The sequence below is a fragment of the Rhinolophus sinicus genome, linkage group LG05 (assembly GCF_036562045.2).
Source record: "Rhinolophus sinicus isolate RSC01 linkage group LG05, ASM3656204v1, whole genome shotgun sequence".
Taxonomy (NCBI): Eukaryota; Metazoa; Chordata; class Mammalia; order Chiroptera; family Rhinolophidae; genus Rhinolophus; species Rhinolophus sinicus.
This window is the reverse complement of record NC_133755.1, coordinates 132901351-132919676: the sequence shown is the minus strand read 5'-3', so window position 1 is coordinate 132919676 and position 18326 is coordinate 132901351. Positions and strand designations below refer to the sequence as shown.

At 34.3% G+C, this 18326-nt stretch overlaps 1 protein-coding gene across 6 annotated transcripts in view; it reads right to left on the bottom strand.

The window, feature by feature from the left end:
• The window catches only part of GRIK2 (glutamate ionotropic receptor kainate type subunit 2), a 590198-nt gene that overhangs the window by 200630 nt on the left and 371242 nt on the right, over nt 1-18326 (bottom strand). For all 6 annotated transcript variants that reach the window (XM_074333341.1, XM_074333342.1, XM_074333338.1 and 3 more), the window contains exon 10: nt 15624-15737. In XM_074333341.1, coding sequence (XP_074189442.1) covers nt 15624-15737 — 114 coding nt within the window. The remainder of the gene's footprint in view (nt 1-15623; nt 15738-18326) is intronic.

The window sequence follows — 18326 nt, the reverse complement described above, 5'->3', positions numbered from 1 at the left end:
GGTGCTCTCTAAGTGCACAATATCACCAATATTCATAGTGTCAACCACCATCTATTTTGATAACTCCAGATATCATCTCCAGCCTAGGCCATACTCTTCAGCTATAGAATTACATGTCTAATTGCCAGCCAGATAAACACATGATACAAAAATTAAGCGCAATGTGTTCAATATTACATTCATCTTATATTATCCTAATTCTGCTTTTTTATATCAATTATTTTTCCAGCCATGTTTACAAAAAATAATTAAAATAAAAGTCTTTGTAACCTCTGACCTCTTCTTAAACTCCAATTTGTAAACTGTTAGTATTTACCATTCTCCACACTATATATCTTTTGAATCCAATTTCCTTCCCCCAAACCCTTCAGCTACTGCTATAGTTTGAACCTTTTCAGATATCACTCTTCCAATATTCTCTTGGCTGGTCTCACCAAATTCTGTCTCATGAACTACATATAATTCCATCTCAAATACTGAAAGAGATTTTTTTTAAATCCCAATTGATCATATTGCTCATGTACTTGAAATCTTTCAAATTGCCCCATTATGAATAATATAAACCTAAATTTATTCAAGGGACCTATAAAGGCCTACTATTCTGCTGTTGCCTGCCTGCTCACCCTCTCTCATCACATCTCTGCCATGTTTTCTGTGCTCCATCTGTAGTGGACTACTTACAGTTATTCATATACTCTAAACTCTTTCACATGTCTGTGCCTTCAAACATAATTTTCCTGCTGTCTGAAATATCTTGTATTCATTCTTCACCTAATAGATTCTTACTCCCAAAGCAAACATAGCTCAAGGATTTGTAGAAAGCAGGCACTAGTATTCCCTATTCTAACTCCTTACCAAAGCACTTCTAAGGCTATGGGAAAATATAAAAACTCACAACAGTAAAATGTAAGAATAACAGGGCTTTGCTAAAAGTTGTGGATGTGGAATTCAGACATGTACAGAAAACCATCTGTGGAGGATGATTGGTAGGTTGTAGCCAATGTTGTAAAAACACTGGGGCAAGAGCATGAGCGTGTCATGGAAAAGGGTTTCATTCTACTTAAAAGATAAAGCATATTCTGGATTGCTCTTAAGAAATAAGAACAGAGTAAAAAGTAAGGGCTGGCTGTTGGTAATGGATTCTGCTTAAAAAAAGAGAAATGGATTATTGGAATGGAAAACTGTAGCTCCAAAATCAAGTCTATTTTCATGTTGAGATATAGGTGGCACCACTGTCCTTCCATTCCAAAAGTCAGTTGACATTGGCAGGGCAGGGTGGTCAATTTGGCCTACTTAGTTGGCTGGATTGAGTTGGCTGGAATTAATTCAGAGATTAAGTACCATGCTAAAATCAAGAAAATTAAAGTTTCCATTAGTCAAAAGTAAGTTCACCAGCCTGTTTTCCCTTCTTGATTGAGAATGCCAATAGCTAAGATGATGTCACTATGGGCTGTGGTATTCTTTTTAGAAATTATGCAACGCAAAGAACACATATATAGACAGAAGTATAAGTTATACACTCCCGATGAAAAGCCATATCTTTCCCAAAACACTCCATAGTGCAGTTCACCTGTTGGTTAATTCTCCACATACACAAAGAGTTTCCATTCCCTTTTACAGTGACTTACTCTAAAGTGTGAATAAACATTTGAGAAAATATGAGTGGATACACGAAAATCAAGACAGAAACAATAAAAAGTAAGAAAGAAGCAATATAATAAATAGATGGATACTACAAATGTTTTTTTTAACATGAATAAATGTTACTTAAATAGAACTTGTATAAGCTCTTGAAAATTAAAAATATAACAGGATTGAAAAAATAAATAAATAAATAAAACACACTAAAAAGAATGAGCTTCCAAGCCTTGAACATACATGGAGGAAACTTAAATGCATTTTACTAAGTGAAAGAGGCCAATCAGAAAAGGCTACATACAGAGGATAATAGGAAAAAAAAAAAAAAAAAAAAGAGAGAGAAAACTACAGACCAATATCTCAGATGAATACAGATGCAAAAATCCTAAACAAAATACTAGCAAACTGAATACAACATCATCACCAAGCCGGGTTCGTTCCAGGGACGCAAAAATAGCTCAACATAGGCAAATTGATCAATGTTGAAAAAATGTTAAACTTCACCAGCTATTAGGGAAATGTAAATCAAAACCACAATGAGATACCACTTCAAACCTGTTAGAATGGTTATTATCAACAAGACAAATAATAACAAGTGTTGGAGAAGCTGTGGAGAAAAAGGAACTCTCATACACTGCTGGTGGGAATGTAAACTGGTATAGCCATTGTGGAAAATATTATGGAGTTACCTCAAAAAATTAAGAATAGAATTATCATATGACCCAGCAATCCCTCCTCTGGTTATCTACCTAGAAAATCTGAAAACATTTATCCATGCATATATATACACATATACATTGCAGGATTATTCACGGTGGCCAAGATATGGACACAACAAAAGTGCCCTTGGATAGATGATTGGATAAAGAAGATGTAGTCCATATATACAATGGAATGTTACTGAATGTTACTAGGTCCTGAGAAAAGATGAAATACTGTCATTTACGACAACATGCATAGATCTCGAGATTATCCTACTAAGCAAAATAAATCAGACAGAGAAAGTTGAGAACCATATGATTTCACTCATTTGTGGGATATAAAACTGAAAGCAACAAACAAATAAGACAAAGAAGCAAAAACTCGTAGATGCAGTGAACAGTTTACTTGTTACCAAAGGGTAAGAGGGGAGATGGTAGAAGAGTGTAAAGGTGATCAAATATATGATGACGGAAGGAGATTTGACTTTGGGTGATGAACACACAATGCAATATATAGATGATGTACTATAAAATTATACAGTTGAAACCTATATAATTTTATTAACCAATCTCACCCTAATAAATTTAATTTAAAAAAAAAAAAAAGAAAGAAAAGGCTACATACTGCATGATTCCAACTGTATCATATTCCAGAAAAGGCAAAACTATGGAGACAGTAAAAAGATCAGTGGTTGCTAAGGGTGGAGGGGGAGTGGGGTGGGGACAAAGCACAGAAAATACTCTATATGATGCCATAACAATAGATACATGTCATTATACATATTCCAAATCCATAGGATATACACAAAGAATGGACCATAATGTAAACTATTAACATTAGGTGATCATGATGTGTCAATGAAGGTTCAACAACTGTAATACATTTACCACTTTAGTGAGGGATGTCAATAATGAAGGAGACTATGTATGTGTGGGGGTAGGAGGTATATGGGAAATCTCTGTCCCTTCCTCTCAATTTTGGTGTGAACCTGAAATGTCTCTAAAACTTAATGATACTCTCTATAGATGCCCTGCGTATTTGATATTTCATGTTCCTTCTTGAAATATAATTCATTGGAAAACTACGAATAAAAAGTCTTTTTGAGAATAAATTTATTATCATAGTTAATCATGAAAAAAATAAAATACCGTTAAAACAAGGAAAACAGGCTCAGAAAGCGAAAGTCTCATTACATGAAAATAAAACAGATAAAAGCAATTATAAATTAGTAAAGGAAGAAACAAAATTATAGCTACATATAAGATGTATGATTACATATTTAAATAACCAGAGAATTATATAGACCTCTTAAATATAGAAATATTTTCATGGAGTGACTCAAGCTAAGGGAAGCATTCAAAAACAAAGTATTTTCCTGTATTCATGACATAAAAACATAAAATCACATTGCTTGAATTCATAAGTAGGGCCACACATGTTGTCTTAGAAGATAATCAGCAAGCTGTCCCCATACGGTTTTTTGGTGGATATTCTAACTGAAATTATGGTACGTAATCTCCGTTTAAACTTACAATGCCACTTAAGCTTACAATACCACTATTTCCATTGTGTTTGTGTTTGTTTTTTTCCCCTAAATCTTCACTGAGAATTTCATTGGAAAATTAAGAGTAAAGCATATCTTTTATACTGTTAATGAGGATAGCTCTCGTTATAGACATCCAATGAGTAGTACACAGAATTTTCAGGTAATTCTAATTATTTGCTCTATAAAACCAAAAGCAGAATAAAAAGGAGAACCACCACTGAAACAGATCAATGATGAAAATACAATGGAAGTTTAAACAGAAAACCAGACTCTTCATTAAGGGAAATTTTGTGTTCTGTTCCTTCAGCTTGTGTTTTTCTTTAGATGTATATTCTCGACAGTAATTGTCCAGCCCTTGTCTTCTGCTTGACAGCTGTCATAGGAATGTCAGGGCATCTGCCAAATGAGTTGCCGAGCCATGGTCACACACCTCCAAGCAGAATGAAGACCCAATATTCTCCTGTCCTAACTTTTATTAAACAGTTTGTATTTTTTTCTTCTAAAAATGGTTAGTGACTCTTATGTTTATCCTAAATTGCTTCAAATATAAATATTATTTTTGATTACTAAAGAAAATTTCACGGAAAATGTATTATGATGATAAGAAATAATAGACTTTTAGAACTTTATTCTTAATTATCTAACTTTTGGTTAATGAGTATTAAAAAAGTGAATCATAGTCTGTAGATAATTTAAAAAGAAAATAATTTTGTATTTATCAATGTTATGAAAAATATATATTTAAGTGCTAATTTACTTCACCATGTTTTATAAATTATTTCAAAAGAAATTCAGAAGTGCATTACACATAAGTGATCATTTATAAGGTATTTGCATTAATTTAAAATTTATTTTTAAACCAAATGAGATTTAACGAGAATACAGTATCATTAAAATTTGTGAAAATTATTGATTATTTGGTTTTATACCTTCTTATAGTACCCAAGACCTAGCCACAATTTCAAGCTTGCAATTTTACGTCTTTTAATAAATACCACCACTGGTCTAAACTACATTTTAGTCATTCTGAAGTAGTCTTGTTTTGTTTTACATAAATTAAGGAAACTTCATAAATGTATGTAGTGCATTTTAATCATCAAAATGAAAAGGGTCCACATATTTAAGGGAATTAGTTATCAATAAAGTTTACTAATATTTCATTGCATTTTATTGATTCATACTAATCTAAATGCTGCTGGAAAAATACATAGAAACTTAACTGGACAGGCCAAAACAATCTTCCAATTCAGTCACAAGAAATGACCAGCAAGAATAAGCAATAGATAAGCATAAATAATGATAACACAGATGATTGTTATTACTCATTGACAGGACGATATTGTTCATTTCTTTTTGCAGCATCTGCCATTCCAACTGCTGTGCTTTTACTGCTGCAGAGCTGAGAAAGGTCTTGCCATTGTCTGAATCCTGGTCTTTCAATTTCCTTCTATTCACCAGGGCTCTTGATGTCTGAATTCTGCCATCCCTAATTAGCATTCATGTCAGAAGCCTATGGTGCATTACAGGTTATCACAATTGGGATTGAGAATACCAGGAAGAAAAAGTGAAAAACCCTAGCAGCTACCTTCAGAACAACTTAATGTCTTCAAGATAAGGCAACACAAAGGATGACTAATTTGTGAGAATCAAAAACTACGGTATTAATGAGAGTGTCTCCATGTGAACTCATACATTGTTTCTTGCCTGGAAAACAGACCCTATTTCGATACCTCAAGACTACTAAAAAGGCACTTTCCCATAAACTTTCTGGATAGAAAATGAGTAACTATCATAATGTGGGAACTTCTGTTTTAAAGCAACAACAAAATAGGGTAGCGGGCCTGGAGAGGAATGTTTTATCTTAGCAACTTTTTAATAAGCTGTATTTATTATTTACCTTTTACTTTAAAAAAAAATTCAAGTGCATTCTGAGGCAATCTACAAAGTTTCTTTTCTTTTTGTTTCTTTTATTTGGTGTTGCAATTGCATTAAGCAAAGGCATTCTTTTTAATGACTAATTCATACATGCAAATCCTTTACTACACTACTTCAGGCACAATCATAACATTCTTAGTTGCTATAAACTGTGTTTAACTCCTTTCAAAAGAATAACTTCATAGAATTTACATAATGTTTAAAAAATCTAAGTTTTTATTGCCCATAGTTATCATTCTAAGAAGAGTTTTTGTTTTCACTCCATATGTATGGAAAATCTGCTGGGATTTGGAAAAGTAAGAAAATCTTTCTCCCTGAAATATTTAATCATCTGAAATTGTAGTGAATCTTACAGAAATAATGACTGTAATATGTTGATGTTAACTTTAAAAAAAAAGGGCTAATGTTTTGCCAGTTATGCTGTTAATCGGCTTTCATTTCAGGAAAGATACTTATTGATGTCAGAGCAATAAGGGTTTAAAGGAAGATTTGGCTTAGTGATTATCATTCATGCTTGTTTTTAAAAAAATAATTCATATTTCAGTAAAAACTAGTAAGCCATTAAACGTCTCTACTTCACTGAATTATTAGTTTAGATTGGAGGTCTTGATTGTTATTATCTTTCTGCTGGCATTTGTATGTTGGCCATTAAATTTTTCATTAGCTTAATTCACAAGTGAAAGAGTGAAGAGGGAAAAAAAGCTGAAGCTCAAATCAATCAAATGTGCCATTTCATTGCTCTTCCAGTAAAATATTTGGTGGCAAAGAAGACTGCACCTATTACCTAATCCCCAAACTGCATTTCATTTCTGAATCTGATTTATTATCTGATTACACGAGTAATCAAGATTTGACTACTCAAAAGTTATTGCCAACATCTCCATACATACACGACTAAATAGGGCTCATTATCTTCTTTCCCAACATCCTTATCATGTTTTGTGGTAGTATTAACACCCCACACTCAGGCTTTTAACCTTGAAGTCCTTATCCCAATTTCTCAATTGTTTTTGCCCCACATCTAAGCCATCTTCAAGAAATCGCATACCTGAGTTTTCAATATCGCCATCTCTTTCCTCTTCCCAATAGGTACTATGTCCTTCAAATCAGACTCTATAAATTCCCCATTCATTTCTAGCCATGAACAAACCTTATCTCACTTGTTCAACATGTTTGTCATGCAGGGTGTCATGTGGGGTCTCAGCTCTCGCTCCCCACATAAGAATGCAGGATATGGTGAGGCCAAAAAGGAACACCCACAGAGCCATAGATGGGGGAGTCATACCACTATAGTGTCGCTAGCGGCTGGGCTGGAGACACAGGAAGCAGGAGCCACGCTATCCACACTCCACCATCCACAATCCGCTTCTCTGCCAACCAATCTCACTTGCTAACTGCAATCCGCGCTTGCTAGCTCAGCCACCATCTTCCTGCTAGCCCCCATCTCCTGCTAGCACAGCCATGGCAGATATATTAGTGGCCAATGGCTTACTGGTTACAGCTGACGGCCAAACAGCCACAGCTTATGGCCATTCAATCACAGTTGATGGCCATTTACTACCCGAGTGAGCACCTTTCCACGTGAGGGCGAGAGCCTGGAAACTGCACTCCTGGCTCTGTCTGCACAATCTTCCTTGACTCACTTTGTTAAATACTCTTACCCATCTTTTTTTTCTTTTCTTTTTGGTATCTGAATTGTGAATATAGAGTATAAAGAGAATGAAGTATCTAAGAAAACAAGCCTCTGGCTTGAGTGAATAGAAAAATACTGGAACCATTACAGAGTTTAAAAATATAGGAAACTTTGTAAATTATGTAAATGTCTAACCACTCTGCTGAAGCTAATATAAAAATATTGAATGTCAACTATAATTGAAAAAATAAACAAATACATAAAAGAAAATATAGGAAAGTTTCAAATACACTGAAAACAGGTGTGGTAAGGCCTCATTTGAAGAAAAAGTTTTCACGCTTGTTGAGTTTGATACTGGACATATAGGTGGATAGATGTCCATAAGTATTTCTAAATTTACATTTGAATCTCAGAGCAAGGGTGCAGTTGAAATTTAAATTGCATAATTTTAAATGGTACTATTGTGATGACATCTTTAAAACTGAGAAAGTAAAATTATATAATTTCCATGTAGTTTGCTGTAGTTAAGCTGAAACAAGAATTCAGATTTCTTTATTCATTCTTCTATACCAAACTTAATATACTATTGTTCATAATAAAATAATCTCAACAAAATTCTAGCATTGACAATAATGTTGAAAATAAAAAGAATATAATACAGGCTAAATGAAAGGGCTTTTCACTATAGAAACTCTAAGTTTTCTTTTCTCTAGTGTTCTAACTCCATAGCCCCTGGTTATAATCATTTTTAAAATCAGTTTCTTAATCATAGACAACAGATTGTTTTCAACTTGACTCATACAAATCTCCTACTCCCTGCTTTAGATAATTGTTCTAAAACTTGTAATTCATACTTGTTGATTGTAATCACCGAAACCTAATGTTCTTTCCAACCCATCTGGGCCCAGCTCCTGGACAATTAACTCCACCTGAAGAACCAGTTCAATGACCTCAAGCTCCACAGGAGTTGACGGACTTCCCATCACATAACCACCTCGCATCAATAGTTTTGAGCTTTGCTCTTTAAGCCAACACTTTTAAATTTATTAATTACAATGTATTTTTCCTCATTCAGGAGCCTTGGGGAAACAGATGGTGCCCCAGCAAGATTACTGGTACCAACCGAAGAAGCCAACGTGGTCTTCCAGGCATCTTGCTCTTCCAGGTGGATCTCGAGACCCCTTCCTCTCAACTACATAAGATCAGATAGGCGAGAGTTCTGTGAATTCCCCTATATGTAGGGACAGCTCTAGGCCCTGTCCAGCAGGAGGCAGATACAGAAGAAAAGACTTCCTGTCCCTCAACTTCCCACAGAGATTTTATGGGGATCATGTCTCTCAAGGAGAAGACAAGGCAGGCAGTTAGACATAGGCATCGGCATCAGGTCTCTGCATTGCTGTACATCCAACACAACCCTCGCACGTGACCACCCAAAAGACCTCCCTCTCCGCCCAAAACTTCTCCTTCTCACTATAATGAACTACACTTATGAGGAAACAAATAGGTACAAAATAGATTAAACTGGTCACTCACACCTGTGCACTAAAGGCCACAACACCCTTCATTTCACCTGGGACTCATTATACCATCATTATAATATCATACATATGCCCAGAAGTTCATTAATATCATTATAAGACACTGAATTCTGGGAAGGAACATGCACAGTCTAAAAAGATGATATAATAGCCCGTTGTCAATCACAGGTGTCAATCAAGTGGTCTCATGCCCAGAAAGATACAGCCCATTCCAGAGGAAAAAAGGGATTAAAAACTCCAAGTTCTTGGCAGTCAGCACCTTGGAGCCTTAGCTTTTGCTCAGGGGCCTGCTCCAAACCCTTTGGCGTGTACTTTCTCTTCTAATAACGGTCCTTGAGCCATTCTCTATTGCTCAGGTCTGCTCCTATTTCTTTGGAGTGTACTATCTCTTCTAATAAACTACTCTTTCACAACTTTATTTCTTTGTCTAGTTCAATTCTTTACTCAAGCTGCCAAGAACTGGACACCACGCTGAGAAGGACCCAACCTCTGGTAACAAATATAACAAAAAAAATACTTAAGAATCTTATTATGGTTTAATTTTCAGTAAAGAAGGATGAAAGAAACGTATGTGTGTGTGTGTGTGTGTGTGATTATGTTGTAAAAAATAAGGTTCTGGTCACCTATAAAGCCTTTAAAGATTGAGACCCTAGGATTTAAAAAATTATGCCTAATTTCACATTAAAATACACAGCTTTTGTTCTGTATGGTACCACCACCAATAGTTTTCTGTTTATCTAGCTAATCTGGAGGTCTAAGAGAATATGAGAAGTTATTTGAAATAAAACACATTGAACTATTAGAGCAAGAATGAAAGGGAGAAATGTACTGCCAGCATAATCCAGGAAATAGGAGAAAAAAATAATGATGAGTAAAGGTTCGGTTGCCTTTGAACAAGTTGGTTGCAGGAATGGGGTACAAGGAAACTGAGTTTGAATGAGCCACCCTCATCTCACATTTTTAAGTAGTACGTATACACGAAACTGCTTAGAAATGTTGTAGGGGTTGCTAAGAATGAAAATCTTTTTTCCTTTGAGAAACTGCGGTGTCCAAGTTTCCAAGACTGAATGCTAACAATTCTAAGAAGTACTCCATGCTTCACAGTTCTTTCGTGACAATGGAAAAGAGAAGAATCAGAGAGAAAACTTATTGTAGTGGTGGATTTGAAGCCCTAGACATCTACTTTTGTTGATACTATAGAAGAACTTGCAGAATCATTTAGGGTATGATTTGGTCACTTCTGACTTTTGTCCTGTGATTCTTTCTATTGTCCTTGGGAATTTGCTCCCAGATAAGCTTCCTGTATCTGTGGGCTGCAACAATAAAGCTTTAAAAGCCTAAGAGAGTAAGCTCACTGCTGAAATACACATCTTTCCAGGAATTGCCAGGAAAATAAAAAAAGGTAAGTAAGACTAAGTTACAGATGCAAGTGCATTTGTTAAATCATTGAGCAACTGTGAAGAAAGACCCTCCTTACAAGCAAGTGATTTTTCTCAAAATAATAACCAAATTCATACTAATTTGCACGCTAAAGTTCTAGTCATTGAGAAAAAGAATATGTACAGTGCCATTTAAGTGCTAGTAATCTTTTGATGGACAAAAATTAATTATTATACAGGAGAAGCACAGTAGGAAGCACTCAACATATTTAGACAGGCCTGAAAAAAATCTATTGAAAACCAAGAAAAACAGAGGGAAAATAGGCATCCCCTACAGGAATTTAAATATTCAGTCAGCTGATGTTGCCTCTAGCTAGTGAATCCACAGCAGTAAAAACTACAGGATGAGATTATAAACTGAAAATACGGCACACATCATTCCTCAAAAGTTCTCCATATCTCATTCTGAATTAGAATCTTTGTTATTTTTGGCAATTAGGAATTTATATTTTGACAATCTATGCAATACATGAAATCATCATAAGGGAAAACATGATTCTAAGGTTAATATTTTTAGGTTAATCAATAACAATAAATACAAGAAGCAGAGGATTTTACTAACAATTGAACATGAAACTTGAAGGCAAGAGTTGTAATATGAGGAAGATTAAGAAGATATAAGCAGACTTGAGCTTTAGGTCTAGACCTGCAGGTGAAGTTACAAAAAACTTCCAAATTGTATGACATCATAAATCTTAATTCAAAACTAAAACAATATTAAGCATTTAAAAAATTGTTTAGGGCTTTCTAAAATGAATTCATCCCATGCTATAACAATAGACTATACCTATACCGTGTATTGTATGTAGGTTGTGTTCAAGGAGAGTAAAAACCTTTGTAAATAAGAGGCTTCATCTCAATTCTAAAAAGAAAAAAATAAGTGCTAATATTATTTTGACTGCCCAGGAAAACCTGAGATTGTGATTTAAAGAGGCTGAAAGAAAACTGAGTGCTAAATTAGGAGAGGAGAAAAATAAGAGGCCCAAGACATTCAAGCATGAGCAGCCTAAATCCCGTCCTCTGGAGATGGGTATTTCTAGATGTTTGGGGACACATCTGGAACAGCATCACAGTGCTCTAGCTTACGTATGTGGGATATATCGATCAGAGGCATTTCTTCAGGTGAGCAATTCTTAATCAAGCTGCTAGTTAGGTCCTAAACTATAGTTGCTAGACTTTTCTATGATGGACCACTTTTATCTTACAGCATCAGTTGCTCAAGTTGGCTAAACAGATCGTTTGAAACCCTGATACTGTAATTTACAGCTCTGTGATCATGAGTAGTTTACTTAGGCAATCTGAACATCAGCTTTCTCACCTGTATAGTAATACTAATAATGGTATCGATCTCAAAAGGTTATTTGACAATTAAATGAATAAATCCATGAGTAGTGCTCTGAGCAATGTCTAGCAGATAGTAGTCATGCAAAAAATGTCTGCTATTATTATTATTATTATCATTATTATTATTTTGTATGGACCGTATGCATATAATTCAATTTGATGAAGCTGAGAAGCAGACAAAAGCACCAGCCCCAGTCATGGTTTTCTTTCATTTCTGAAAATCTTCCAAAATACCCTGCTTTAGAGTCCTTGCATATGTTGCTCTCTCTGCTGAGAATACTCTTTTCCCCTTTCTTCACCTTGCTAATTCCCTCTCAAACTTCAAGTTTCAGCTGCCTATTCTTCTTAAGTTCTAACTTGACTTGTCCTTTCATTCTTGAACTGAGTATAATTTAGGATCATCCTGTATAAAAAGCACCACTCCAGTTTTCTTTCCCCTATATCCTAATCACAAGGGGTGTGTGTGCGTGTGCCTGTGCATGTGTGTAATTTTCCCTATAGTCCTTACCATTTTTTTAAGCTCCATGATGAAAGAGACCATGTCTATTTTGTTAATCAAATATAGCTTGTAGCACAATGCCTGGTATATCATCATTCAATATATATTTGTTAAATGAAATAATGAATAAATAAGTAAATGAATATATTCATGAGAAACGGAGCTGATTATGATTGGCACACTGATAATGTTGTATTCTAGAATACCTTACTGCTTGTTTTTAAGACACATTAAAAAAAGTGCTGAATAAGAAGCAAAAGTGAACTTCTCGTTGTGAAGATGTCATTGTTCGTAACACAACCAGAATTTCCTCTGAAACTTTCCAACAGAGAAGGAGACAAAATAACCATAATGTAAATCAAATAATCAGAACCTACTTATAAATATCAATTAAATACCTATAACTTACACCAAGCATAATGTTTATATAAATAAGGTAAATAATCTCTTCAAATCTGTTATTTTCTTGATTGTGGATATTTTGTGATCAGAGCATTCAGAAAAATAATTATTTTTAACTAAGGGATCGAAAAACAAATAAAGTGCCTTTCATTTTAATAAATATCAGGATCTTACAGAACCAGTGCAGTGACATACACTAAAATATAAATAAACTACTTATTAAAATGTAAGCATAGCATATGTTCCACAGTTGATCTCCCACTTTAGGTATTTGGAGGAATGATCTGAGCAGTAGTTCTCAATCATCGTTATAGATCAGAATTACCTGGGGAACTTACAAAAAACAGAAATGTCCAAGGTCCAAAGCTCAGAAATACCATTTTAAAAGATATAAGGTATGTTTTGGGTAACAGTACTTTTTTAAAAGCTTTATGACTGACTCTGATATGAAGCTAATATTAAATACCACTTGTTTATTGATACAAAATTGTTTATAGTTGAGAAAAATGTCTGGCTTGTTCTTGTAAAGCAATCCTAATTAAGCAAGACTGAGAAATTATATGTGTACTCTTAATCACCTACTTTGTTTGGACAAGAAGTTTGCAATAATCCTGCATGCTTGAAAAATAAATATAATCATTTGGAAGTTGCTTAGTTCCTCTAATTTTCCATTTAATTAAATACATTTAATTTAATTTGACAAATATTTATTGAGTGCTTACTGTGCCCAAGGTATTTTCTCTGACATTGAGAGATCAAAAAAGTTTAAAATTTGATCACTGGCCTTCTACAGACTAGTGTCAAATGGAGATATGTTTTCTAAAATAAAAAAAATGCATGGTACATGCCATGATAGAGTATTATGATACATAAAATGTATGTGTCATACCCCCTCCCGCCACACACACACATACCCACAACTTAATGGAGAGATCAGACAGTTTCATGGAGTAGGTGTCATTGGAGATGGATCTGGAAGAATAAATAAGATTTTCACAGGGAAAGGTAAAAAAAAAAAAAAAAAAAAAAAAACTGAGCAAATATCTGGAGCCATAAAATAAATGATGCATTTAGAAGTTTGGCTGGATCGAGGAGGATATAGAAAAGAGTGTGGGGTGTGGGGTTGATTGCTGAAGACTACAGATGTCCCCTGCACAGCACTCTTTATAAGCATTGTAGAGACACGTATGGTGTGAAAACAGGAGATAAGAGTCATATCCTATATCTATCAGGAATGCTCAGTGATGTCTGGAAAAAGATTGAGAACATAAAATATATAAGCATAGCATATTATTAATTCTAAATAATATAAATTACTGATAAGTACTATAGCGTCTCAGAAACAGAGAGAAATATATTGCAGAGGGAAGAGACCTAACACAACAACAGTTGTAGGTTAACTGATTATCCCCATTCAATGAAAACACAGGGATCCTGAAAGGGAGCAATGGGAAATGAGGGTGGAAAGTAGGGAGAAGACAAGACTGTAGAAGGCTTTGAAAATCAGGGTTGAAATGTTGGGGCCTTTTTAATGGTTAATATGGATACACTAAAGATTTATAAGCATGGAAGCAGGAAAATTACAGAATTAGATTTTTAAGGTGCATCGCAAAGGGGGAAGGCTGTCAGCAGGAGGGATAGTTACGCGGTTACTGCAAAAGTCCTAGCAGGAAGTAATGAGATGCAGAAAAAGGATGTGCTGGCATCCTGTAAGAACATTCCAACTGAAGAACAAGGCTGGTGAATTGATGGGTATGAGAGTTATCTTTGAAAAGAGAGGGACATAAAATTAAGTTAAAGAGAACCTAGGAAGTTTGGATATGATAGATACAGAGCAAGTATTCACTGATGTGCTTAGCAACAAAGTGATTAAAAAACTTCATGAGCTTCCATCACTGTTATTTCATGATAAGCAGCTTTTTTTCATTATCAAGAGACTTTAACCCAAACTATTTTATTTTGACACAACTAGAGATCTGACATCTCTTGTTGTTACTAGAAGGACAAGATTATAAATTCTTTCTGAAATTTATAAATTCAATTCCCACCATAAATCAAATTTAGAAATTATATAAATGCTAAAAGTATGTAGTGGTTTGTCTGGATATTAATCTCATATTCTTATTGACTACCTGAGGAGACAGAAGAGCTAGCACTGATAAGCTTATGCTGTAGGTAAAATTACTGACTAAATAGCATAAGAGCTCCTTGCTTTTCCTAAAATTAAAACTCCCATTTGTAAATAGCATAGTTTCCATAAGTGAACATTACTATGTGATTCAATAAAGATAAATAATTACAAGAGGGGCAAAAATATCTAGCTTATCAATATTAATTGAATTCTGTTAGTGGAAAAACTATTTCTGGCTTTAAAAACACTTGTCATTTCATTTCATTAGGGAGATTAGTAAAGAAAAAGTGAATCTTCCTCATAAAAACCATTAAATTGAAAGCAAGATTAAAATATAATTATTATAGAAAAAAATCCTGAAAAATAAATGGCATGCTCTCTGATATATATTTGCAGGAAATGAAAGCAGAAGCAAAGTTGAAATGCAGCTCTTCACATAACTACATTTATACAGCCATATGTCCATGCACTTTTCAAATCTTAACATTGACAATTATTCAACAGTAATTAATTTTGTAGAAATTAATTAGTAATATATGAAGCTATATTATTTATCAATATATACTAGTAATATATGAAGCCATATTAGTAATCAACCTAAGCATCCCAAACATTAATATAATTTACATCACTGAAGACTAACAAAATAAAACAGTGACTCAATGAACATTGACTCATCTGTTATACAGTAATTGCTAAATAATTGTAAAATACATTACCTTCTGTTCATTACCGTTGCAATTATATTATCCTTTTCTATCTGCTTCTATGTTTATCTACACTTCATGTAAAAAGAATCGAAAAACAAATACTTACCAAAATGGTAGTGACAATCAAAGAACGATTAGATAAGGAATCTGTGATGTTTGCTGGCTTTCCCTTTTGACTTTCTGTCATGTTCAGGCCACTGGCTGGATCCCAAGTTCCAATCTATAAAACAGCATATGTAATTTGTAAATTGTCCGTCAGGTGCCTGGGAGAGAGTCCTGCCAGAGAAAGTTAAGACTGCTAACACTTATTATTCACTTCTGCTGCATTATCCACTGTCATTAAAGTAAATGCTGCTTATTTTAAGCATGATCCACTGCTCTGTGAAGGGTGTCCAGTGAAGTGTGACATTAAAGAACAAAATGATCCACTGCACTTCTACTGTCAGTTTGGGAGCTTAATTTTCCATCCAAAATTTCATTCACCAAGATAAACCACATTTGGTGATACCTTGATAGCTGGCTAGAAACTCGTTAATAGCACATATCTTTTACTCTGATGGATCTGTCTCATCCTCTTATTATAAAGATAATATACCATGGACAGAGCTACAAGACAGAGCAAAACCTGGGGATCCAGGATAAATTAATAGGTAAAGGCAGGCTTACAAGAGGCATTGCCTGGTATTCTGCATGACTCCAGCAGGGAAAAATCATACCCAGAATTACCTTTGGAGCTTTTAAAAATACACCGTTGCAGCTTTTAAAATACTTAGAGGAAAGATTATAGCACAATCTCATCTGCTTCACCCATCCCAATAGTTCCACCTGTATTCCACTGAATTTGTATTTTAATTTAACTAATACCCTCTGATAGATAAGGCCATATACTTTCAGTATTCAGACATTTTATATCCACTGAACACAGCCTATGGAATGACACAGACACATCTCTGGGATATACCTTTAAGCACAGGATGCCACTAAATGCATAGATTGGATAGTTTGCATGCACTTCACCATTGCATCATCATATAACGATGGTCATCACTAAAGTATAACAGGAAAAAGGAGACGCAGAGTCGGTAGTTCTTTTTCCCACTAAACCTGGGAGTCATTAATAATAATATTTGTCTTCCATACCCCCCTAGTCAACACCCAATTTGTTTGCATCAAAAGAAAAACTATCAATTATTAATTAAATGTTAAAATAAAGCTTTATATATAATACCTACTTGCATATATATAGATAGATATAGATATGTATATATCTATATCAATCTATCTATCTATCTATCTATCTATCTATCTATATGTATATATAAAGTGACATTGATTTAGCAAGGTGATATTTATCCTGGGGGTACCTAAATATGCTAACAAGGGTCTCATCAACATAGCTTTATGCAAATTAAACATTATAATCCTTTCATTTTCTTTATAGTTTATATTTACTCTTTGATCCCCTTTCCATTTGCATAGCTTTCCTAGTAACCTCTTAAGATGTTTAGAGAAGCACAAAAGTAGAAACATTAGTAATTTCTGTTCTTCATAAGAATGGATGTCATTCAAATTCTTGTATATAAGTGCAAACCCTAATATATACTTTTTCAAGAATGTATTTAGCTGTACTAGGTACTATTAATAAATACAAATGTTTTCAGTGATGTCTAAAACAAAATCTCTTACCACATTTTCTCATATTGAGTTAATTTTCCTCTTATCATTAAAAAAACTACATATTCCTGATGTTTGTATCAAGAAAGGAAAAACTCAAATGATACACTGAGAGGAAAAAAAAATAAAGAAAAAAAAAAAAATATATATATATATATATATATATATATATATATATATATATATTTATTCAGTATTCTTTCCATAGTAAATTGCCTACAGACCAATTAAATTTCTTTACGTGAGACTATAACTACCATGTCGCAAAGACATTCAGGGTCAGTAATGAAAGGCATTCAGGGGCCAGACAGATGGAAGGGCATAAGCCAGTAGTAAGAATTTCCAGGCAAGAGTGTGTAGACTGTAAATCTCACATCATCTCAAGGCAGAATAACAAGTAGGGGCCACAGTCCTGCCCCTGCTCTGCTCACAAAGCTGTGTGCCTCAGGTTGCGTGTTCCCAGAGCAGGTGCTTTTTCAAGTTCCCAGCAAGGCATCACCAGAGCTAGGAGAGGCCCTGCTGGGCACCTGGGTAAGACAGGACAGAAGGGAGGTAAAGCCTGGAATTCCTGCTGACCTGTTTCAAATACAAAATCATTAAAAACACTCTGTTGGCTAAAAAAGACATCTGTAGATCATATTTTGTAGTGACTGCCACTTTTCTGTCCCTGGTCTCTAATTAATACCTATTACACATTTGTTCCCTTAGATTTCTTTTTCCCCACCATTAGCTTAATAGCTAGATTTCTGAGATGTAGATTCTATCAGCCAAAGCACATCATTTGTCCACTGTTGTCTGCCTAATGACACTCAAGCTTAAAGTTTTGCTTTTTTTTCAACTTTTTAACCGAAACACTAACAGAAAATATGGCCCATTTCACTTATTATTGTCTTCCATAATTACGGTTATAAAAAATGATTTAGCTGTATGTTCACTAATCTAATCAAACTTATTTAGTTTTATTCATGTTAGTTGTTTTTCTAATACTATTTGGATGGGGGTGGTGTTCGGGCTCATAGTATATGAATCCATAATTTCCTATAATCACAAATATTAGGTATACCCTCTTGTAAATCTCATGTTTCTGAGCAGAATATTATAAAGTTCCAGAAATTTCAGTGGCATAAAATTTTAA